The 25974-nt window shown below is 45.0% G+C and overlaps 1 protein-coding gene across 3 annotated transcripts in view; it reads left to right on the forward strand.

Annotated features, from left to right (window-relative positions):
* The window catches only part of SLC38A10 (solute carrier family 38 member 10), a 399402-nt gene that overhangs the window by 100551 nt on the left and 272877 nt on the right, over positions 1-25974 (forward strand). For 2 of the 3 annotated variants that reach the window (XM_085617390.1, XM_085617392.1), the window contains exon 6: positions 24435-24559. In XM_085617390.1, coding sequence (XP_085473516.1) covers positions 24435-24559 — 125 coding nt within the window. Of the gene's footprint in view, positions 1-19382; positions 19508-24434; positions 24560-25974 lie in introns of all 3 variants that reach the window. The other variant, XM_085617391.1, reaches the window with a different exon arrangement.

Below are 25974 nucleotides of genomic sequence, written 5' to 3' on the forward strand. Positions count from 1 at the left end.
TGCACCTGAGCTTGCACAACCTACACCTTCATGCTTGGAGGTGAAAGCTTTGATCTACCTTTTGAAGTAGTGTGTGTCATCTTGACAGCCAAGTGCCCTTTGATTAGAACAATGTGCTGGATGCTTGTGGTTTTTTGTCTGATATTCTTCCCGAAATATCCAGCCTTTGCAGGCATAATACTCTGACATTTTACTCCTTTTTGTTTATCCTTAGCTCAGCAAGGTCTTGCTTTGGCGATAGATAATGGTTATTTATGTGCTCCTTCATCATTTTTGTTTACCCAATTTGCCTTATTAATTCAAATTGCCTGTTGTGATGCTTTTTCTTAAAAAAAACTTGACCATATGTTCTCGCCGACCCCATTTGTGATGCCTCAGTAGGGCCTCAAACTCCATTTGAATCAATACATAGCTGTCATTTCAAATTGCTTAGCTTTTAGACCGTGCTCCTCATATCGATAACGTCAGCTCGTCGCATGAGTGAACTATAAGCACCATCTGTCCTGCAACCACATACCACCTTCTTCCTGGACAGCCTCGTCCTCTGGACTAAAGTGACATTTCGCCCAAAAATCATCATGCCTTACAACATAGGACAGTCAATTAGCCTGCCAGCTTTCTTTGCCCCACATTATTCATCTAAAGAGGGAGAGAGGCTTCATCGCTTAGACCCCGAGAGAGTTCTGCCTTTTTACATTAATAGTACCAAGGGCCATCGGGTGGATGATCAGCTCTTTCTGAGATTCTCTGGGGCAAATAAGGGGAAAGCTGTGCAGAAGAGAACCATCTTTAGATGGGTTATCCTGTGTATTGAAATCTGTTATGGGCTGGCCCAGAAACAGCCTCCAGAAGGCCTACGTGCTCATTCTATCTGAGCATATGTTGCTATCACTGTGTAGGTGTGCTAGTCTTGGACATCTGCAGACTTCTACATCAGTGTCAGTTTACATGTTCACGAAGCACTACTGCCTGAATAGCACGTTCCAGTGGGAGGGACATTTTGCCCGATCTGTCCTGCAGGATTTCCAGGTCTGAGCCATTCCATAGACCTACCACCTGTGAAGGTACTGCTTTGTTATCTTTTCACAAGGGGAGGAATCTGTGGTTAGAAATATCCATCAGAAGAACAAGGCACATACCTATGGTTACACTCTTTCTGGTGAATACTCTGATTCTGCTGATTCCCCACCGACCAACCCTCCTGCCCATTCTGTGTAATGGACTCTTCTAATCCATGCTAATAAGATTCCATGTTAGAGATCTGCACACTGCCACAATCTGATTACCAAGGCTCCCTGTTCAACAGTACGGAGAGATATCGGAAAGAAACTGCTGTCAGCGTTCAGAGGTGGGGACTATGTAGGGGCTCCAATGTCAAATTCTGGGTTGGACAGATCCAACGCAGAGCCGCACATTGCCACCTAGCAACATGTGGGAGAATTACTGAAGAAAATTCTCCGGTTCTAGTCTGGTGCCTGAGGGAATTCATAAAGTGAGGAATCAGCGGTTAGACAAAGTACCCACCAGAAAGAGCATTATCGAAGGTAAGTAACTTGTTCGTTTCTGCCCCACGTTTCAGCTACAACTCTCCACAAGCAACATTTCTTGTTGTTTGAGAAGTGTTGGTTGGTTGGTTCTTGTAAGCATCCACCACAGATCCAAATTTAATGCAGGCTCCCTCCCAGACTCACTTCTGTGGTGCTGTGAGGAGTAACACAATACGCCCACAGATTATTCCTTAAAAATTCATCCAGTCTTCATCATTAGATTTGGCCCAGGTAATGCCATCCTCTACAACTCTGTTGAAACACATACTTGGCTATTGTGAGTTGTATAAGGAAGTGGTAATGTTTTTAATTCCCAAGGAATCCCAAAAACTGCCTAATCTCAGAAGAGGTCAATTGAACACCATTACCAGTAAACAGAATTTTTGAAGCCTCTTTCTTTTAAATATTCTTTATAAGAAACTCAATAACAACTGGAGAGAATGCATGGCTGATACATTTCAACTCAGGCCACTCATAATGGTAATCAACTAGTGTAAGTACCAAGGCAAAATATAAGTAGCTAGGAAGGCAAATAAATGGTCCAGACAAATCAAGAGCTACCTTCTCTCAGACCAGTTGGAGCACCTTGTCAGTATTAGGGGGAATAGCAATAGGGCTAATAGCCATATCTATCTGGATTCATTCAACACAATTCCACACCCAATGGTCATGCATCCTGTCAAGGGTAGGCCACCAGAAATGTTGCCTCAATCTTTTCATCAACATGCCAGGATGATTTTCATGCACCACTCACAGAATCTTTTGTCACACAGCGATAGGGAGGGGGGTGGGGATACATTTTCCAGACTTTAACAACAGTTCGCTCTCTCCTGCAAACTCCTTGGAGACGTTGTAAAAGGGAGAAACGTTGGCTTGCAACACTTTAAGCCTCAAACATATCTGTACTTTTTTCCTGTTAATTTTCAGTAATTCCCACTGCAACCCCTTCAATGGGTGCAGTGGGAATGACTGAACACAGGCACATCCAATTCACTGTGCCACACCGGACACCTCATATCAACATACGGAAGTCTGGACAAACACTCTATCACATTTTTCTTCCCAGGTACATATTCTGCTGAAAAACAATACTCTTGCAGTCTAAATGATAATTGAGCAATGTGTGCAGTGGAATTTACCCCGCACCAGAAAAGAGATTCTCACCAAAGGTTTATGATCTAACCTGAGAATTAACAGACTTCTGCAAATGTAGATCCTAAACTGTTGAACAGCCCATTATACAACTAAAAATTCCTTCTCAGTAATAGTATATCTAATAGTATATCTGAGCTGTTGAGAGTTCTCGAGGCAAATGTAACATTCCATTTCTGTTTCTAAAATGCTTAGATAACACTGCTCTCACCCCACACAATCCAGTCGTCCACTGTTATAACACATTCTTTCCTTGCGAAGGCAGGTCTAAATGTAAGGGCTTTGACAGTATTGGATTTGATCATATCAAATGTATTCTGTTGAACTTCCATACACTTAAATTAAACATCAAGGCTATCATGGGTTCCATCTTGTCTGCAAAGTTAACCACAGACTTGCTAGAAACTCATAGGGCAAAGCGAAGGATAGAGGTCCACTAACAGTCTTAACATATCTGCTTTGCTGGCCAACACATTAGGTGGAACCCTGTTTCCGCTATTATTTTCTTCCGGAGAAGATCATCTAATAATTCTTTCATCCAATGCTGTACATTCAGTAGCACTGCTATACGTTTTTGCTTAACAGGTCTAGCATTCTCCCTCAGAACAATTCTACGGACAAACCCTTCAACATCGCTAAGCTATTCAAAAACACACCTACAGAATCCTTACTTTCTGCTTGCCATCCATTGAGCACCTAACAACTGAAACTTGTTCCTTGCTTCTGGGATTGAGGACCATACCCAATTTCCTTACATCTTTCTCTCCTATCAATCTTTCACCCTTGACCCTTAACTCCCTTAACAGCAACATACAACTTAACATCAGCAAACCTCTCCTTTAATTCTAGGTACATTCTACAAAGTCTTATGACGTCTGTGCTGCTACCATCAAATGTCTCTGCAACAATATTGAAAAGTTCCAAATGTTCCAATGCAAATAACCCTTTATGTTGCTCCAAAAAGTCCTATCTTTGCTGATAATGGTCCATGGCAAAACTGAGTCAGCCATAAAGACAACATTGTTGCCTAATGCTGTGACAGAACATTTTGGGGAACAGCTCACACTGTTTTCTGTTTATTTTCCAACATAGCAAAAGCCAAGGATGGCAAAAGCCAAACTAGAACTGCACTCCGGCTAGGACAGAACAGAGAACGCACCCGTTGCCGCCGCAGACCTCAGCGTACTCGCTGAAGATCTAAGAATTTACGGAGCGGTCTATCTAACCCCTCTTTTTGCATCACGGAACGGTCCACGCTGGATCACCGCCACTTAGGTGCTTCCTTTGACATACACCAATCTAGACTTGCTCGCAGGTCCACTGTCACTTAGTTGCCTCCTCTGATACTCCCCATTTGATTGAATCACAGAGCCACCAAGTCTTTATTTATTTGACCAGCCGGGTTGGAATTATCACCGGCGGAGTGATCCATAGGAATCTACACATACAGCCCTGAAGAAGTCGCGGAATACTTCCCACTGTGACAAAACATGTGTTGGCTGGTTGCTTTTTGATGTTACGTGGAATAAAGACAAAGAACAGATCCACCTGGACTTTAATGATTTGTTAGCTCACATGACTTTATGAACTCTCATTAAGAACGTTTATACGTGTACATAGGACTTTGGTTTAGACTAGGACCAATATTCATGTTTTGCATTGATATCTACTTCACAATTGGTAGCACAAGCTACTTTACCTCTGAAAAATTTAGTTTTTTTTTTTTTTTTGCTTGGCGGGTCGATTCTGGCAAAATACTCCAGCTTCACACAGCTTTTGCAGTCCTCCACCTCTTTAACTTAAAAGAGGAAACATTATTTGTACTACCACATCTGTAACACACTAACGTTTTCTCCTCTTTCGGTTACGGTTCTCACTGCCTGGACTCCAGTTGCTTAAACTATATTCTTCAGCAGTAACTCCTCTGTTCTGTACTTTTGGTTTGTTCACAGCTTTTACCCATTTCTATGACTTTTCAATTGCCTTGACCATCGCAATAGTGTCTTAGAGATTGCCTAGCATACATGGTTGCTTCTGAATGTTTTTTATTCCTAACATTGACAATGATTTGGTCACATATGTATCAACGTATCACTCATAGTGGCATTATTACAGGACATGGATAACTTCCTCAAAGCTATTTGAAACTCATCTGATCTCTCTACCTAACTCTGGTACAAGAAGTAAAATATCTACATGCCCAATGCTGAACTAGAGCAAGGGTTGATCCTCTCCTCAAGCCTCTATTTCACTTCATCAAAGTCATTCAGGTCCCCTTGCCCTCCCTGAGGAATATATGGGATAATTTTCTAAGCACCACTTGACCTTGGGACCCTAGGCAAGGTACTAATATATCCCTAAGCTTTTCAGCAGACACTTTATCTCCTTATTTGGCTCACATACAGGTCATACAATTATCCTTTCATCTACACCATGGTATGTGAGGCTGTCCCTTAGTTGGAAGTTAAGAGGCACCTCAGATCTCCGTGTTCTTGTTCAGAGATTCTCGCTGTACACTACTCTAAAACGCAGGTGCAGATTCGAAAACACTTCCACAAGGGTGTGCATGTGCTGTTGCACATACTCTAGTGTGCAGAAGCAAAGATGCCACACCATACAACTCAAATGGGTGGTGATTCCCTCACATGCATGCATGTAGATGTTGAAGAATATGCTTCTGGCTGATGAAAAAATCATCCAGAAATATCTGTCAAGTCGAAACTTCCATTGCAGGTCCATGTTTGATCACAACATTAATTTTAAAAAAAGAATTCAGTCAAGGAATACAGTTATGTGGGGAAGAGAGGCAGTAACCTCCCCACTTGCTGATGAGACGGGTAAGGTACTCCTAGGCTCCTTGCCAAAATTCTAAGAAATATAGGTAAAGCGGTCTTTATTCCAGCACGGTGCCAAAGTTCATAGTTATTCCAACTATCAGTAACTCAAAACATATCAGAGCGTGCAGGTTTTTTACAGTAACATTCTAGGTGGCAGAACTTAGGGGTACAATCTAGATTGTGCAACTGGACTACAGCGAGGTGAGGAAGAGTCAAGTTTGTAATCTTTAGGTTTGGTGTTACCCAAAGCCTTTTGATTTAATAAAAAGAAAAAAAAAAAATATATATATATATATATATATATTTCCAAGAGTCGGTACAGTTCCATTCACAAACAATCTATGCGCCGTCAATGACTGTCACAATGATTTTAATGAAAGTTGCAGCACGGCAACTCCCAACGCGTTTCGGAGATAGCGGTCTCCTTTATGGATAGATAGATATATTTGTTTTTCACTGAAAAAACAAAGGTTAAAGTAACGTTATTGTTATGTGAATTTGTCAGTGGCAATATTGTTTTGAACAGAAAAAAACCCACAGAAACTCACCAGTTATAGTTAGCAGGGCTAACTATAACTTGGTCCCCCGCCATGCACTGCTTATGACCTCACATATTACGTTACTCATGAAATGTTGTATGACATCATTTATGACATCTCAAATGACATAATTGATAACATCACTGGGAACATCATCCGAGCTCCTTTTGTACACATTGCTCTATAAACGGGTATAGCATTACAGCTCTGAAAGTAAACACAAAATTGCTCGGAGGAATAAGAGACATCATTAATGCTATCACCGAAATAACTCCCTTGGGTATAGAAAGCATGAGTTATGTGCCACATTGACCATATACCATACACTTCACGGGTAGTATAGTTCACATTAACTATCAAACACAGATATATGGGGAAACCCTAATTGAATACAGTGTTGTATACAGCTGTTCAGAGAAAGCCTAGTTCCTAAACATTGTAAACATCTGTTCCAAAATGAATGCCCAACTACGGACAACATCTATCTGTATCAAACCCCTGACAGTCATCGAACCTACATTGAGAAATGAAGTTGATATGAGTAGAGAAGTAGGTACCGTAAACAGTATTCACTCTATGGAGAGAGCTTACCCTGTACCTCACTGTTTGTAGACAGTACAACTTTCATGAGAAATACACTACAGATTATTAAAAAGTATCTACTAAGAACAGTGCACACTATAAGCAACACTTGACAAAAAGGGCATTATTCACTTAAAATAAGCAATGTCTGAAGGTGCCAAAGATAATGTTACCTTCAGCCTTCATACTATGGTGAAAACCTTAAAGCTAGCCCATCTTCTGAAGGAGAACAAACACATGTAAATAGCTTAATACCTGGTGCACATTGTCTTCTATGTTACATAGAAATTGTCATGCTGAGACGATTCTGTCAAATGACTCCAGGCTGCTTACAATTCTTAGTATGTTGTATGTAGAATATTTGCCCTGTTGCAAATCTTTTCTGGAAAGGATAAAAACGTGTGCTGAACATGCTGGACAAGTTGTCAACTGCCACCTGCACACAGGGTTACTCTTCAGTGCAAACATTTATAATGTGTTCAATACCTCTAGACACCTATGATGCATTAGGAGCACATGCGTTATGTAAACACTTCTACCCATCAGCTGAACACAGGTTGTACAAAATGAGGCGTCCGACGGTATCCGGAACATTTCGTCAGCAGTACCCCTGCGCGTCGCTAGGCGTCGTCGTACAGCTCTGCGTACGTCACTGGCGTCGTAGCCGCCGAGATGTCGTCGTTGGAGCTACTTAGACGCGTGCTGACGTCAGTTCTTTATTTTTCCGTGCAGCAGCGCGGATCCGAGAGAGAGCGGTACCCCTAGTTAAAAGTTTTAACTTGGTTTCTGGCAGCTTGTTTTGTCGAGTACTTGACTCCTGGTGCAGTAGGGATGCCCGGGTTTAAGTCCTGTAGGGCCTGCCGCCGGAACATGTCGGTAGCCGACCCGCATTAAGTGTGTCTCTTCTGCTTGGGGCACACCCATGACCCAGAGGTGTGCCCCGATTGTTGGGCCATGGCGCCGAAAGCTTTGCGGGAGCGTTCCCGATAGTTCTTGGAGGTCCGGCAATCGGTTCCGCACCGATCGAGGTCCCGCTCCCGTGGGAGATCAAGGGACCGGTCACGGAGCCATCAGCATCGCTCGCCGGAATCGGGGACAGGTAAGTCTAGGCGCCATAAAAAGTTGAAGAAGAGATGTCTCTCTTCCTCTACCCCTCACCGGTCACGGGACGTGGTGGAGGGGGCAGGTGGTCACTCCCCCACGGCTCCATTGGAGCCTCCGTTGTTGCCTGCGGCCTACCCACCCTTTCCGGGTCCGCACGCGACTTTGGACGAGGCGCCATTTGTTTTCCCCCTCGGGTCGCTCCGGAGCGCCTTCGGGCCCCGCGGATCTGTTGGGAGGGTCTGCTCCGTGCCGCCGCCTTTGGCCTCGGCTACGTCGGCACGATACCCTGTGGTGCCGCCGGCTCTGGAGCCGACCTCGGTGTCACCGCAGGCGCCGGGCATGGTGCCGCCGCTGACGCCAGACAGCGCCGAACCGGGACTGGTATCTTACCCCCCTATTCCATTTCTTGGTGGGGAGTTTGTCCCATTTCCCCAGGCACCTTGTTCTTACCGGCCTCTTCAACAACCGGTGGACGAAGGGGAGTACTGGGAGGGGTCTGAGGACCCTCTTGCAGCTCAATGCGAGGTGACCCTGAATGGGAAGGCGACGTGGAGGGTCCAGTAGATATGGATTTTTCTCCACACCCTGGTACACTGTCCCCTTCTTCCGTGGCTACGGAGGAGGTTGGAACTTTTTCAGTGGTGTTGCGTCGGGCAGCTGAAGCTCTTAACCTTGAGCTCCCTTCTGTACCTATCAGGACCAATATCCTGACCGAGGTGCTGCAGCCACAGTCGTCCTCTGTGAAGCCGTTGCTGCCCTTCAGTGAGGCTCTTACTGATATCCTGTTGAGCACCTGGAGCAAACCTAACACAGGGGTTCCTGTAGACAAGGGTGTGGCACGCCGCCATCGCCTGGCGCCGGGCAATCCCAGCTTTCTCACGCAACACCCGATGCCTGAGAGTCTGGTTGTCCAGGCTTCTGCCTCGCCGAGCGCATTCCCTTCTGCTCCTCCGGACAAGGAATCTAGGAAACTGGAGCAGTTTGGAAAAAAGATTTTCACTCCTGCCAGCTCTGGGTTGCGAGCGGTGAATACTGCGTGCCTGTTGGGCCGCTGTTCCCATTCTGTGTGGGATACCGTGGCACAGGTGCTGCCTCAGTGCCCTGTGGAGGCACGGGCGGTTCTCTCCCAGGCCATTACTGAGGGACGAGATGCTGCTAAATTTACCATCCGTTGTGGGCTTGACACGGGCCGATTCTCTCGGCAGGGCACTTTCCACAACGGTGGCGCTAAGCCGTTACGCTAGGCTTAGAACTACTGGCTTCTCAGGGGACGTCCAGAACACCTTGCTGGACATGCCCTTTGATGGCACACGCCTCTTTGGTGACAAGGCGTATAGCACCGTGGAACGCTTTATGGACTCTCGGGCTACGGCCCAGTCCTTGGGTCTCGCCCCCACGTGTACTCCCTTGAAGTCCGCTTTTCACTCCTTTCGAGGTCCGGGTCGAGGCGCCCAAGCGCGTTCCTTTCAGACCCGCAAGCTTGCGCAGCCGCAGTCTCAGCGCAGCCGCGGACTTGGGACCCACCGTGGTGGGTCTCGAGGACAACGTGCGGGTCAGTCCACCACCGCTCCTGCTGCCGCTGCCTCAAAACCTTCCTAGTCCGGTGTTTCATGCCCACCAGACGCCAGTGGGTGGCAGGATTCGCTATCACCTTCCCCACTGGCGCACCCTCACCTCGGACAGGTGGGTTCTGCAAATAGTCCGAAGGGTCTATTCCCTCCACCTTCGAGTCTACCCCTCCAGCCATGCCACCTCAGTACCACTGCATGTCGAGGGATCACATGTCATTTCCAGCAGGAAGTTGCGGCCCTCTTGGCCAAGGGGGGCATCGAGTGCGTTCCGATGCCAGAAGTAGGTCGTGGTTGTTCTTCCCACTACTTTGTGGTTCCAAAGAAGGACAAGGGCCTGTGTCCTATCTTAGACCTCTGGAACGTCAATTGCTTCCTCCGGAAGGAGAAGTTCAAGATGCTCACGCTTGCTCAGGTCTTGTCTGCCCTAGACCCGCAAGACTGGCTGGTAGCGTTGGATTGGCGGTGGTCGCAGCTCAGCTGCGCAGATCAGGGGTTTCAGTCTTCCCCTATCTCGACCACTGGCTGTGAAGGCGGACTCGCCCTAGGCAGTCGTCTCCCACCTCCAGACTACGGCCGACCTCCTGCATTTGCTGGGGTTTTCCATCAATGTGCCAAAGTCGCATCTGATTCCCTTCCAGAAGCTCCTCTTCATCGGAGCGATTCTGGACATGGCGCAGTTTTGGGTTTATCCTCCCAAACAGCGAGTCCGGGACATTCGGGCTATGATTCTGATCTTTCAGCCCTGGTCCTGGTTTTCGCTCATTAAGACCCTGAGGCTGCTGGGCCTCATGGCCTCCTGCATCTTGCTGATCTTTCATGCCAGATGGCATATGCGGGCTCTGCAGTGGGACCTGAAGTTCCAGTGGACACAGCATCGGGGGAACCTGTCCGACTACGTCCAGATCTCAGAGGGCACTGCACAGGACTTGCAGTGGTGGCTCACGAACCAGCGTTGGGTCAACGGTAGGTCCCTCTCCATTCCCCAACCAGAGCACACAGTATTGACGGACGCGTCCCTCCTGGGATGGGGCGGCCACATGGGAGAGGCGGAGATCAGAGGCCTCTGGTCTCCGGCGGAGTCCAAGCTCCATATCAAGCTTTTGGAGCTCAGGGCGATCCTACGTGCACTGAAAGCATTCCTTCCCTCTATCAAGGGAAGAGTAGTGCAGGTGTTCACAGACAACACCACCGCCATGTGGTACAGCAACAAGCAGGGTGGGGTGGGGTCGTAGACCCTATGTCAGGAGGTTCTCTGGACGTGGCTGGAACCTCAAGGCATTTCCTTGGTGGTGCAACACCTGGCGGGTACCCTGAACGACAGGGCGGACGAACTAAGCAGCAGATACATGCTGGATCACGAATGGCGTCTTCACTCAGAGGTGGCACAAGGTCTCTTTCAGCACTGGGGACAACTTTGGTTGGATCTATTTGCCACCGAAGAGAACGCGCAATGTCAGCAGTTCTACGTGTTGGAATTTCCAAGGCGGCACTCGCTCGGAGATGCTTTTTGTCACGAGTGGAGTTGCTGTCTATTGTACGCCTTTCCGCCTATACCACTTCTGCCCAGAGTGCTGAATAAGATAAGACGTGCCGGGCTAAAGTCATTCTTGTGGCACCGGACTGGGCTCGAAGAGTTTGGTATCCCGAGCTACTCAGTATGAGTGTGGATCCCCCGACCCAACAGCCTCTTCGGGAGGATCTCCTATCGCAATAATAGGGGACGGTCCTCCACGCGAACCTGTCCAGCCTCCACCTCCTTGCGTGGAGTTTGAGCGGCGACAGCTGATTCCATTTGACTTGCCTCCCGAAGTCTGTAATGTGATTCTGGCAGCCAGGCGTCCAGCCACTAAAACGGTATACGCCTGTCGGTGGAAAGAATTTGTGGCATGGTGCACAGCGAAATCTGTAGAACCTCTAGCTGCCCCTCTTTCTGAGGTCCTTTTATTCCTCCTCTCTTTGGCCCAGCAGGGCTCTGCTCTGGGCACTATCAAGGGCTACGTTTCTGATCGTTCAGCCTTTCTTAAGCTGCCTGATCAGCTTGTTAATACATTTCTCAAAGTCATTACTCACCCTTTTTCCTCCTATTCCTTTTGTGAAACCTTAATGGGACTTGAACCTGGTTCTCACATATTTGATGTGCGCTCCCTTTGAGCCTCTTCATAACTGTCCTTTGCGGTTATTAACTTTGAAAACTGTCTTCCTGGTGGCCATCACCTCTCCTCGGCGGGTGAGTGAGCTCCAAGCTCTGTCCTGCAAACCTTCTTTTCTGGCGATTCATCCGGACAAGGTTGTGCTTCGACCTCGCCCATCCTTTCGACCAAAAGTAGTCTCTGCCTTTCATCTCGGGCAAACTGTCACTCTGCCCACCTTCTTTCCGCCTCTGCACCCTTTGAGAGAAGAAGAGAGGCTCCAACGTCTGCACCCAAAACGTGCGCACACAACAGTTCCGGGTGGATGACCAGCTCTTTGTTGGCTACGTGGGCGCCAAGAAAGGCCGGTCTTTGCACAAGCGAACTATTTCCTGATGGGTTGTCTTGTGCATTAAAGCCTGTTACTCTCTGGCTAAAAAGGAACCTCCGGTTGGGCTCCGCGCCCATTCTACCAGGGCGATGGCAGCTACTACAGCGTTGGGACGCGGTGTCCCCCTGCAAGACATCTGTCAGGCGGCCACTTGGGCCTCGTTGCATACTTTCACTAAGCACTATTGCCTTGACAGTCAGGTCCGGAGAGACGGCTTCTTTGGCCGTTCAGTTCTCAGTGACTTTCTGGTGTAATTTCACTTCGCAGACCCACCACCGGGGTTGGTATTGCTTGCTTGCTTGGGTATGTATTCTAAGGTAAGGAATCTATCACTAACGTGTCTCTTTCAGATGCACAAGTTACTTACTTGTGTAACGATATATCTGTAAGAGACATTGGTTAGTGATAGATTCCTTACCGCCTGCTCATCCTTCCCGTTCGGCGAACTGTTCTCTAGGGTTCAGGTCATCCCTTCCAGGGCCCAAGTTCTATTGCACCAGTAGTCGGTCTCTGGCATGGCTCTGCGTCTGGCACGGAAAAGTTGTGTACAGAACTGACGTCAGCGTGCATGGGCGCGTCTAAGTAGCTCCGACTATGTCATCGCGGCGGCTACGACGCCAGCGACATACGTGGAGACGTACGATGACGCCTACCGACGATCAGGGGTACTGCTGACGAAAACTTTCCATGTCCAGTCTGACGCCTGGGGATATTCTAAGGTAAGGAATCTATCATAAACTAACGTCTCTTACAGATATATTGTTACACAAGTAAGTAACTTGTGCATTGCTTTCCCTTGGGAGGGGAGTGGGGGAGTAGCTACTAATGCTGCTCCCTCCAGGCGGGAGCAATATTTTGATCTGTTTCCCTGCCTGCTTCACCGCGGGGAGGGAAGCATCAAAAGTCTACTCCCAGCAGGCAGGAGCTTTTTTAAAGCTCCCAGCTGCAGGAAGCAGACGTTGTGTTTGCTCCCGCTTGGCAGGAGTTTTAAAAATGTTCCAGCCAAGCAAGAGGAAACACATGTTTCCCTGCTTGCGCTGGTGTAGACAGGGAAACCCCTTGTGAGGCTACCCCGGTGGACAACTTTATTTATATTTGTTTAAGTGGTAGATCTGCTCTCAAATGCAAGTCTGACGTCCACTCTACGAATTCTGCAGCTCAAGAATGCTTCAATTTGGTGACTAGATGATGAGGGCACATAGTCTATAGAATACTGCAAAGAAGCTTTGTGTGTATAGCCCTTAGCATTAAGGGCAAGAGGTGAAATTGGGATTGTACTACTAACGACTTCCCAGAATATTGAGGTAAAAGAATATCGATTACAGAAAATCGGTGCCAAAATATTGAAATGTAAGTGCATATAGGGATGTGTAAAAATACTATTCCTAACTCCACATCTTCGTACCATGAAGGTGTATGTACTGTGTGGAGGGTAGGTGTAGAAAATGTAGACTTACTTACTGGTCTATTTCTCTCAATATTTTGTCCTCGAGACTGCGTCCCATCATTATTTCAGGGTCTATATTCAGGGTGCACCCATTTAGCATGAGCTGAAAGGATGACATACTTCTTTTGTTAGCTGAAGAAGCATACTTCTGTTGTTAGTAGACAAAGCTTGGAATTCAAGGAAATATATATTTTTTTAAGTGAAGTCTCCTATGCAAGACTGTTGTTCCTGGCCCTCCCCAAACATTTTGCCTCCGCCCCCCCCTGTTTTCTGAACCTGTTTTTGTTGACTTTAGCACTGGTTAGCAGTGGTAAATGCGCAAAGTGTATGTGCTCTCTCCTTTAAACATGGTAAAATTGGCTTACATCCAATTGCCACATTTAATTTACTATTAAGTAAATAGTATAGTGGTACTAAAGATACCCAGGGCCTGTAAATTAAATGCTACTAGTGGGCCTTCTCACTTATTACTCACCCACTTAAGTAGCCTTTTAAACATGTCTTAAGCCTCCATGTGCAGTTTTAAATCACCATGTCAACCTGGCAAAATAAATCATTTGCCAGGCCTAAACTTTTCTTTTTAATACATATATGTTACCGCTGGGGTTGGCCCTAAACGGCCCATAGGGCAGTGTGTGTTATACTTAAAAGGTTGGCGATGTACTTTTAAGTTTTATATGTCCTAGTAGTGAAAAACTCCTAAATTAGTTTTGCACTACTGCAAGGCCCACCTGTCCCATAGGATGAAATTGGGTTAACATATTACATTTACTAAGTGATAATGTTTGATTGAGAACCGGTAGAAAAGTTGTGTTTGGTGTCTTAGGAATTCAAATTTAAAACTCTTTTTAATAGTAAAGTCGGATTTTAAGACACAATTCTGAAAATGCCACTTTTAGAAAGTTGATTACATCAAATAGCGGTAGTCCCATTCCCCAGAACCTAGGGCCAGTAAATAATATAACAGCTAAAATGGTTTAGGGAGAAAATATATACCAAAGAACACAAAAAAGAAAATACTGCAACACAATCACTCAATACAACTAAAACAAAACATATAAGAAGGAACCCACAACAATTTTTTGAAAAAACAAATACAAATCACACTGTAGACCAAAGACAATGGCAAAGGGAAAAGAGTACAAAATGGATCAGTCTAGTGACCGGAACAAAATGCAGTATATGCTTCCTCTTAATTTGCCAAAGGACGACTCCTTTATAGATTCATTAGGTCATCATCAGGACATAAGACAAATGTTGGGAGCAACCATCAAAATTAATTCCCAAGGAACTTCAGTTCTGCTACCACGTGAGCTTAAATTCACACTGGCGCATGGGGGTCCCAATAGCGACTAGTAGGAGCCTCCGAGTCCCGCTGGCCTTTGCTGGAGTGAGTGTGTGATCCCCAAGAGGTGTCTCTCTGGTCCTGGACCCTTGATGTGGCATCAGTTGAGCTCATCCTTAAAGAAAAGGAGAAATTCTGATGTTTTGTGCTCTTCATGACCACAAACAGGCCTGTTCTTGCCAAAATCTTGCTGCCTCCCAACGCAAAGCTCCAGTGAACCTGAATCTTCATGCTACAGTGACCGCTAGCGACAACTGGCAACATGAAGTCTGCAGTTCGTGCTACAGCATCGACAACCGGCGGTGACCGCCAACGCAAATCTACATCAACAACCTTCCGCAACAACCAACAGGATCTTTACGGTTTGCGATGTTTCTGCTACAGCAAGTGACTGCCGGCGACACCCGGCCTGCTCTTCATGCTGCGGAGATGACCATCCGCAACGCTCTTCCTGCTCCTTGCAGCCTCCTCCACCACAAACAGAACTCTTTGCGCTGTGCTTTAGGTTACTTTTTCAGTAGGACCAAGCTGGATGCCATCGCAGTTGGCCTGGATTTGTGACTATCTACCTGTTTCGCATTACCCACAAAAGATCCATTTAGGTGCTATACTTACCTTACATCTTTGAAATTACACATCTCCGGTCCTACTGATTAGATTTTTATTGTTTTGGTCTCATATAATTTAGCAGACTGTATTTTTAGAAATTGGGGTGTGATTTTTCTTGTGTTATGTTCTCACTTTAATACTGCTTGTGTGCTTCATAAATACTTTACACACTGCCGGGTGAGGATAAAGGAGATGGATCCTAGTGTCACCAGTGAAAGAAATAGTACCCAAATCTCAATGCAAGCAGTGGACAGACAATAATTAGGCTAAAATATTCTGTTCTTGGTTCATGCTCCACACAAAGAAAAAGAATTGAATCCAGGCACAGCTGACCAATTTGTAGGCAGCAGAGAAAAGTGACAATGATGCTAATGAATGGTAAGGAAAGGGTGGTCTCCAAGCCCTTTATAGTAAACAATACCCCTCCAAGACGACAGTGCATGCGCTATCATCAAGCGAAACTAAAAATGCTCTAAAATGGTTATAGTAAAAATGAACCAGCGGCTCCTCCAAGAAAGAATTGTCTACATATGTAGCGCTTAAAGAACAGTAACCTCATTTACTTATCTTTTTTTTTTTTAATGTGCTCTCCCAATTACAGTACAACCATTACTATGCCTTTACAGTTTATGCCAAGCTGTGGTACTGTTTGAATATAGGTACAGGTATGCAAACGTATTGACAGATTCCTTATTAAAATTCGAGCCTTTGAGTATTGGTGGCAACCTAACTTATAAAAGCGGAGAGGATCTTCAATAAAATATTTTCTTTTGTTGCTGTGGTGGTTATACCAATATTACATTCTTGTCAGTACAGATCTTAAGAACAATGTCACAATTGTTTTAAATTACAATAAAATGTGTTCAGCATTATCACCCAATTTATATGAACTGAGAAGTACCTAAACTGTTAGTCTACCATATGGAAGTTCACTCACTTCTATAAAATGAAACTTTACAACCAAATCAACAGTCCATTACTGAAGGGACGTTTATGATAATACTTGGTAATCATAACAGAAACGTTTCCAGATTCAAAATTAATATATAACCATGAACTAATTAGCATTGAACGCCCCTCAGTTACAGTCCCCAAAGAACAAAAGAACAAGTCCATTGCCAAAGTCTTGAAGTTATATGGGCTTTTGACACGACTTATCTGCTCTTTGCCTTTCTTTCCCAAAGGAGGGGAGGGGGCGTGCTGAAATTATTTTCCATTTCATATTGAGGCCGCAGTCATTGTTCTTGTGACTCTAAAAGCTTCTGAGATTCATGGCCCCCTGAATCCACATTCTTCCTTTGATCCATCTAAAAATGTGAGCTATCCAGTACCATCGCCTACTTTATTGATACTAGTTTCACAAGCCTCATTCGAAGGTATCTTCATTTCGGAGGTTATTTTGGGTTAACCCTTCTGGTGGCCTCTTAAATCCAATGTTCTGAAATATAGAGCACGTTCCACAGCCTTCAACTCCTCGAATAACAATGAGGACAGATTCCTCTCAATATGTGTAAGGATCTCCCTTCCCACAACACTGGTTGTGGTCGACCCAGGAAAGGAAGCTCAACATATGTCTTGGAGTTGAAAGCGGTCTTCCTAGGACTGGTGTCCTTTCATGTCCTTATGTAAGGGAAACTGATCCGGGCAGGACAAAATCGTATTCCCTGCGTCAACTGGCTGTTCAGCCTGGGAATTGGGTAATTCAGAACAACATATTTCCTGTTACCTTTTATCTGTTGAGAAACCTGATGAGCTGCGCCATGTTCCTCACAGCTGGCATGTGAATCAGTTGACTTCTCAGTCGATCTTAAGCAGGTGGGCATTTCCTCAAATATGTTTGCAACAGAAGACAGTTGCTGATGTTCTAAGTTAAAATCCCTGTTGGGAGCAAAAAAGAATTCCCTAAAAGATGCTTCCCAACTGGGTATTTTTTTTTAAGTAGGTTCGTGGAATGCTCGAAGTCAAATGCACAGTCAGTATGAAAGCCACTTCCGGGCAGAATCGTCATCTTAAGTTGTCGGGAATATCTTTTATGCGTTTCTATCATGTCATCTGATCAACTTAACTCTCAAGAATCTCAGGGAGTCCAAAAACTTCAAGATGATTCTCTACTCTTAGAGTCTCACATGCCAGCGGGGTTCCTCCAGCTCTGCAAAGTTTTGGTGGCACTACACAAAAACAGTGGATCTGCTAGCTGATTTAGAGTTGCTTGCTCGCCATTTCTGGAGCTCTGAAATCTTTGAATGACTGACATTGGTGGCAGTCTCTCATGGATGTATGAATATAATAACCACAAATTGTTGGAAATCCGCTCACAGCATGTTAAGAAAGCCATATATGTGGACCCTAAGAATGTAACTCCACTGTACAATTCTGGTAGTGAAACTTCCACGAGCTTTGGTTAATTTTTCACCAGAGGTGTTTACCTTCATGTTGGCACTAACTCTTTTCTCTTGCCACACCATGCCTTCCCAAGACAGGTAGAGCATTTTTCGGTAAAGAAACCGCTACAATCCAGTTGGAACACTCATAACTAACGCTGAACTTATTCAAAATGCTGGCAGACTGAAAGTAATTTTTCCTTACTCCGTGCCAGACCCTAATTTTTCATTCCTTCTCCTGCGCTCTAAAACGTCCTGGTAATTAGGCAAGTCCTGGCTTTATTGATTCACCACATGGAAATTACTCTCCATCCATCTTTTCCTTCAGTGTCTAGTCTGTGGAAATTTTGCATATACATACCTGAGCTAGTCTGTCTTAGTTGCAGTGAGGAAAGACTCGACTTGGCATTGGTTGAAAATAGGGCTTAGTTTTGTCATATCGCCATAACTCTTTAAGAAACTCTTAAGATGATATCTGAACATTTTTGGCATATGCTACTGATTTAGGAATCCCAGTGGGCTTCTGCAAATCTGATCTCATATCTATTGCTGCCTCTCTTAATACACCTTGAGACATTTTTTGCTTAAAAATGGGGAAGACAATCTTTGACTTCTATATTCACGTATTGTATTCAACAGTGCCCTGTAGGGCTATTCTGTCTGTAAAGTGAGTGTAGGCATCTGATGTTGGCTGCTAGTGAGTTCCACAAGTTTGTTTGTTTGTTGAGGACAAATAACCAAATATACACCCTCCAAGCAGAGCTTCTATTCAACAGTAGTATTTTAATGTAGTTCTCGCATGTTCAATGAACAAACCATTTGAGAATGCAACATTTTTTGGCACTAACTTCATAGTGGAGGTCTTATCATATTTTCAATACTTTGGTACTCTTGCCAAATGCAACAAGGCTTCCCACTCTGTGAAAGTGAGATGGAAAGACTTTGATGTATCCAGGACCTGCGTCGTAGCAGTTCTGTTTCTTCAGAAGATTCACTATTATTCCACCAGATTTTAGACCGGATCTGTGGCCTTCTCGAACCATATAACAGTTACTGAAATATGCAAGCGAGCTATAGTGATCCATATCTGGGCTCGAAAGCTTTGCTTCAAGTCTAATCTGATATAGTCTGTTTTCTATTCTCAAAAGTAATGTACAATTGGTTGCCAAGTAGGTGGGAAGGAATGCTATGAACGACTTAGTAAGGAAAAATAACCTTCATGGTGGTGCTTATACTCTTAGTTCAAACTCTCCCCATTTCACAAAACCCACCTAGCTATTTCTTCTTCAAGCATATGCTAGCCTTCAATGATACATGGCAGAAAAGAAATTACGAAAACTTGGCAATGACCGTTGGTGATGCACGGGGAGAGAATATTAGTGCTGTAGCATATATTACAGAACCTTTTTTGATGGCCCTGCTTGTGTTGAAAGCTTTTCAAAGTAGTTTTAAAGAAAGGGAAGCAAGAACTACGAGTTCTGGACTCCTCATACAGGCAGTGTTGCTTTGAGCTTTAGTTCTACCAAATAACATTACGACAGATTTAAACGGGGGATAAAATATAACATCGGCTTAATAACCTCAGCATTGCCTTTGCTTGGTGGTTGTTTCGTGCTCTCTATACATTGCCCTTTTAGGAGAGTTATTGTGCTTGCCATAGCTGCATATTTCATGGAGTTTGCCTTGCCCTTTATCCCTTGTGCATAATAACATGGCCTGTGATGTCTTCATTTCCCCCTCATTTTTAGATAGTGTGTTCGTCTGTCTATTTCCACATTTTAAATGGCAGTTGGTTGAGAACGGTACAGTTCTGGCGCTTCGAAGGTCTTTTAAAGACCCTTTCCATATTTGGGACCTGTTTCTCATGCCATCCGTAAGTACAAATATGCTGGGGTGGTGCACAGAAGCTCTGGTGTGGGACCTGCCCCATTCACGGGGAATGGGCCAGGTGTTCTCCGTTAGTGCTGTGGACCTTCTGGGTGCAACCTTTAGGGTGGCAATGCTGTGATTGAGCGGTGTCCAAGAATACGTGGAGCAATCGAATGGCTCTTTGAGAACACACAGCATGACACCTAGCTGTTCAAAGGTTTAAAATGTGTTATTTAGGAACCTCTTCCTTGAACCTGGTGAAGTGAGACTTGCCTTAGCAGTAAAAACATGAAGCACAAGAGCACTTAAGCGATATAAACATACTCAAAAACAGCAGTTCTGTTTTGTACTTATAGCACACACCCAAACAACTAGGAAGAGGGCCCAGTCCTAAAATAAAATAAAAATACTGCAGAACTAGGAGTTCGTTGTTCAAATCAACATGCACTGAGAGCATCATGTCATCCAAAACTGTTCGCATGCCATTATCATCATCATCTTCCTAAGTGGCTTAGTAGCTCAGGAGAGTACCTTACCAAGAGAAGGAAGGAAGTGTTCACAGTATTTACAACCTACTTAAAATTCATCTGCATACAACACAACCCAAATACATCATTTGCAATATACTGGACATGGTTGTCGCTGATGTCCCTCCCTCCTTCCTTTATCAGTCAGTTTATCATATTATGCTACTCATTCCATCATACAGACCACCACACAAAGGCCAACTAGAGCCCACAGATTCCACTCCTGGATTATCCATAAATGTTCAGGTTGAGCACCTTCTACATGCGCTTTCTTCTTACCAGCCACTTTATCTTCAGAATCATGCTCCCTGCTAGAGGCTGTCCACACCATCATGAGTTATATATTGCAGATCTTCACATCAGTCGAAAACATCATGCCCACTCGCTCAGTAACTATAAATTGCACTAATGCGACCTTTGGTTCCCATCTCACTCCTGCCTCTTCCTGAGAAATATGGTATTTCTCAGGGATCAATGCCTTCAACATTAGGCTCCTAGGAATTCTGCTTTCCATCCATGACATCTCCTTCTGTTCATATGCTTACAGTTTACAACTCTATCTCCTTTTCGTTTGTCACAGATATTCAACCTGTCCACCGTCTATCCCAAACTAATCAGCACCAAGACACAGTTAGTCTTCCTCCATGGTAGTGCTTCAGAGCCCTAATTCAATCTTTCTTTCCTGATTCGACTGCAGCCAGACACTGACGTAAGCTACCAGAGACATGGACTATTCCACCCTGATTTTCATCAAATTTGGAATGGAGTTAAAACTCACCTCTTCCTACCACCCCTGGCCACATTAAAATAGCTTCCTAGTGTCCTTTATGCGCCCTTGCTTTGCAATGTAATTCCCCTCCTGCCCTTATACATTGCCTGACTATATTATCTGCCAGGCCTCTGTATATTACCTCTTAGGAATGATGCTCTACAACTCTCCATCCCCATGGTTGACACTGCGTAAACTACCTCAGACAAGCAGCTTTACACGAAACTTGCTCCTACTGATGAATACTAGTGTGCTAAGTACTGTGCTGTGCTGCCTGCCCTACTCCCCATTGCACTAGAGTAGATCACTCCTTTAAAGTTATTGCAATTAAAAGAAAATAACTTTGCACTGACCATGTAAGTACGCACTGACAGCAGGAAAGGAGCCTCACTCTGAACGGATACATGTACACTGACAGCGCTCCCTCACACTGACCATACAAGTATACAACGACTGCGTGAGAGAAGCATCACACTGACCATATAAATCTACACAGGTTGCAATAAAGGAGCCTTGTGCTGACCACATGATTAGCACAAGTCTCCTTTATGTTTATATAAGCATGCACTGACAAACAGCTCACATTGGTAATATAAACATACATTGATAGCAAGAGCGTCGCCTCACACTGGCCATATAAACATGCACTGTCAAAAGGAGTGCTGTCACTAGACTGGACATTAGAACTACACACAACAGCAAGTGAGGAGCCTCACACTAACCATATAAACATACAGCAAGTGAGGAGCCCAACACTGGCCCTATAACCATACAACAAGTGATGAGCCACACTCTGACCATATAAACTGTCATACAGCAAGTGAGAAGCCTCACACTGACCACATAAACATACAGCAAGTGAGGAGCCGGATACTGACCCTATAAACATGCGCAAGTGAGGAGCTGGACACTGACCCTATAAACATGCGGCAAGTGAGGAGCCTCACACTTACCATCTAAACATACAGCACGTGAGCAGCTTACACTGAACATATAAACATGCTTTGAAAAAAAGCAGAGCTTTGCATTGACCATATACATCTACACTGGCAGCAAGAATGCAGATTCACACTGGCTGCTAGAAAGGAGCTATGCATTGACTGTACACGCACAGTGCATATAAACATGCAGTGAGTGCAAGAAAGTTGCCTCCCTCTGGCCATATAGCTATACACCACGCAAAACAGAGTAGACTGGTATACACATGTAAACATACATTCACAGAAAGGGAGGAACTTCGAAGTGATGTATAAGCCTTCCCTGACAGTAAGAGGAGTCTTTCACCGACATTAAACCTACACCTGCTGTAAGAGAGAAGCTGTGACCTGACCATACATAGCTTACACTGAATGTAAGACAGCGATCTCACACAGACCATACTCCGATTACACTAATTGCATGGAGCAGCCCCGTACTGAATGTACATAGCTCACACCGACTGTAACAGAGCGTTCTCACACAGAACCATACACACGTACACTAACAGCATGAAATAGCCCTGTACTGTCTGGGACACAGTCAGGGACTTGGGCAAGGACTGGTGATTTGTTAGAAATTGTAAGCAGAAAGATGAGCACAGCGCTACCCAGGATCACACAAGAAGTCAGAGAAGAAAAAGGATACAAAGGGGAAGCCTGCACAAATGAGCATGATAGCTAGAACTCAGAAAGGATAGGCACTCAGGGTGATTTAGCATGCAGAATAACTACACCCAGGATGGATGTGCAAGACATATATTTAAAACAACATTAACAATAAAGGGAATGTGGGGTAAAGCACTCAGGATCTCCACATGGTAAGGCTGAAGCTCAGTAAGTTCCTCACCCACAATTGCTGTTACAGAGACTAACTGCAAATGCCAACATATAGGATATGCATGCAAAGGCAGGGTCTGTGGAGCTGATACCTATGGTGTTGTTATAAATGTAACTCAGAGACAATACTCACAGTGAACAGGAAACACCAGCTAGTTTGTCAGCTTTGCCCACGGACCCTGGCGATCAAACAGGAACATGCAAGGCAGTAACAGCAAGGAGGTAGAACTAAACACAAGCATGATAGACAAGGAGCTAGAAAGGAGGAGTGCTTAACAGGAAAGGAAGGAAATCACAGGGCACACTTGGCAGAAAGCAAGTGACAAACATACAAGGTAATAGAAGCAAGGCAGCAGGAATAGAAAGATGGCAAACTAGGAACTGAAACCAAGGAAACAGGAAGAAAGGCAGGGACTGGAAAAGTATTTACAGAAGGGGAGGCTACAAGGGTATTCTAGAATAGTGCTGGTTCAGGAATTTGAGAAAACAAAGTAGCACTGAAGGGTGTGCTGGAGCAAGAACAAGAATTGAGCAAAAGCTCAAAAGTCAAGGTAGCACTGCAGGCAGTGTTAGTTCAGGAACAAGGAATTACTAAAGCTCAGGAGTCAAGGTAGCACTGCAGGCAGTGCTAGTTCAGGAACAAGGAATTACTATAGCTCAGGAACAGGAATCAAGGTAACACTACAGGCAGTTACTAATCCAGAAACAAGGATACCTCTGGAACAGGAATCAGGGAAACACTGAAGGCAGTGCTAGTTCGAGAACAAGGATAGCTGTAGCTCTGGAATCAAGAGAGCACTGCAAGATGTGCTAATCAGGAACAAGGAATAGCTGCCACTCAGGAACAGGAAGAAGAAATAACTATAGCACAGGAATCGGGGAATATCAAAAGCTCAGGAAACAAGGATCAGTCTCACCGGAACACAGCCACAATGACCAACCGTGGACTGAAGGGAGCTGGGGCTTAGAAGAGCTCACTGTAATGACATGCATCAGGTGTGAGCAGGCTAGCAGCAGCCAGCCACAGATGAGTTGAATTCCTCCACCCATCCTTGGCCTGCAGGGGTAGAGACGAAGCAGTGAGCAGGGAATTCTAGGTAATGGAGTTTCAAGTATGAGCAGGCTGGCTTCCACAAAACCCGGCATGGATTGTAAATGGATGGCAACTCCCAAGTAGCATCCAAATAACTTGGTCAGTACATGCATGAAGGGGAGGGTCTGTAAGCTTAGTAAAACACTGGAATGTTCCAGTATTCTGCCCTCTAGTGGTGGGCACGAGAGCGCAAGGAGGAAATCGTGACACGTACTGTGCGTGCATAGTTTACACCGACTGTAAGAGAGCGGTCTCACCAGACCATACTCACATACACTAAGAGCATGGAGCAGCCCCGTACTGAGCTTGCATAGCTTACACCAACTGTAAGAGAGCAGTCTCATACGGACCATACACAAATGCACTAACAGCATGGAGTAGCCCTGAACCGACTGTACTCACAGCAAGAGGGAGTGTTTGCATGCAACATCGAATGTATCATGGACACATTGGAGTACTAGGCACTTATCAGTAGTAAAGCAAAGGCTCAATCAGAAATTCTAAAGGCAGCTGTTGTGTTTACTCTTTGGCCCAGTAGTGAGGTACCCGACCTGTCCCAAATGAAGAGTGGCCCAGTCCCTTGGCCCCTGCCAGGACCCGTGTAGTTCACATGGCCTCGGTCACAGCATTGCTTTTCACCTATTCCATCTTGGTCTCTGCTTTTTTTCCTCTTGATTTTGTTTCCTTGCTCCTGACTCGGTGCCCTCTTGCTTTCTCTCTGCTCGCAGATCGTGCTGTCCTCCTTCAAGCATGGCCTGTTCAGCGGCCAGTGGCTGGAGAGGGTCAGTTACACGCGCTGGGAGGGTATTTTCCGGTGTATCCCTATCTTTGGTATGTCTTTCGCCTGCCAGTCGTAAGTACATTTTTATTTTTCAGCTCTGGCATTTACTAACCTGGTGTGACCTGAGAGTGGTGATGGAGAGTGTCTCTGTGAAAATTGTGGCGTTTCATCACAGAATGTCTGCATCTTTGGTGCAATCTCGTAATGTTTTACCTATCGTCAATTATTTGCTTATGTTTTTCAGTATGTTTAGATATTTCATGAGTGCAAGTCAACCATTGTACCAAGATGTGCACCTTAAATCCTATGCAGATGCAAAGATTTCCATGTGTGTGTTCTCAGACAGAGGATCGATAGGGGAGACGACACAGACACGTACAGGAGAGACATGGGCGATAGCACATAGACATTTGCATACTTGGGCGGTAGGTCCAGTCCAGGTGGGATCTGGCTCTTTCACAACGGGTTATGTCTAGGGTCAAGAGTAACACAGGATGATTTTCACTGAGAGACTGGCCAGCTGTGATACTGGAATATCATCAGAATTTTGTTTGACAAAAATAGTGTGCCCTATATAGTATCTAAATAAATATCACCCTATTGGAGTTGAAAATCTACACCCAAGGGGAGTATATTTTTGTAAACTATATTTAGGACACAATATTTATATCAGGCGCTATTTCTATGCTCGATATTCTGACATAAAGCCTCTTGGATAATTCACGGAATTTGTTTCTCGGGTAAAGTTTGGTGCAAAATCGTTGAACGATTTCAAAAAAGAGAGATCTGCAGGATCAGTAGCAATGTGGGCGCAAAGAAGGACTGCAGGAGGGAGGGAATCACCCAGACACGAGGCAGCCTTTACCTTTCATCAATAAGCTATTCTTACTTAATGTGATATCCTACAGCAATGAGTAGGGCCTGGCGCGTGCTAAGCTGTGGGCGGGGTTCTAGGCTCTAGAAAACACTTTTCCAATGCACATTTACCGCAGTTTCTATAACTGAAACTCTTCCCCATTAGTAACTCCTAGTGCAACTGAGTCTGTGTCCTATTGACAAAATCATGTATCACCGAGACTCCTCTCTGTGTAGTGCACAGCCCACCATTACCATGGCATTTCAGAGAGTTTGTTGCTTACTAAATTGTTCCTTCTATAATTGTGTGGCCTTTTGTCTCATTAATCACTCATTACAATCAACTGAGGGACCCTTTACTCTTAAGTGGCGATTATATATGTTTTAATTGTGTTAGTATTAACACAGAAACAAAAGAAATGAGCATGTACACAGTGCTATTAAAGAACTGCAGTGAACTATAGCACACAGAGAAAACATACTACACTGTGATTTCCGTACAGGAGCATCAAATGGACAAAAGGTGATGGGAAGAATGCTTGCAATTGTCTAACCACTGGCACTCAATCGCTTGCGTAGCATTCCAATCCATCGTTTTTTTGCCCGCCGTGCCACCTCAGATTTGACCCAGC

The sequence above is a fragment of the Triturus cristatus genome, chromosome 7 (assembly GCF_964204655.1).
Source record: "Triturus cristatus chromosome 7, aTriCri1.1, whole genome shotgun sequence".
In the NCBI taxonomy this organism is placed as follows: domain Eukaryota; kingdom Metazoa; phylum Chordata; class Amphibia; order Caudata; family Salamandridae; genus Triturus; species Triturus cristatus.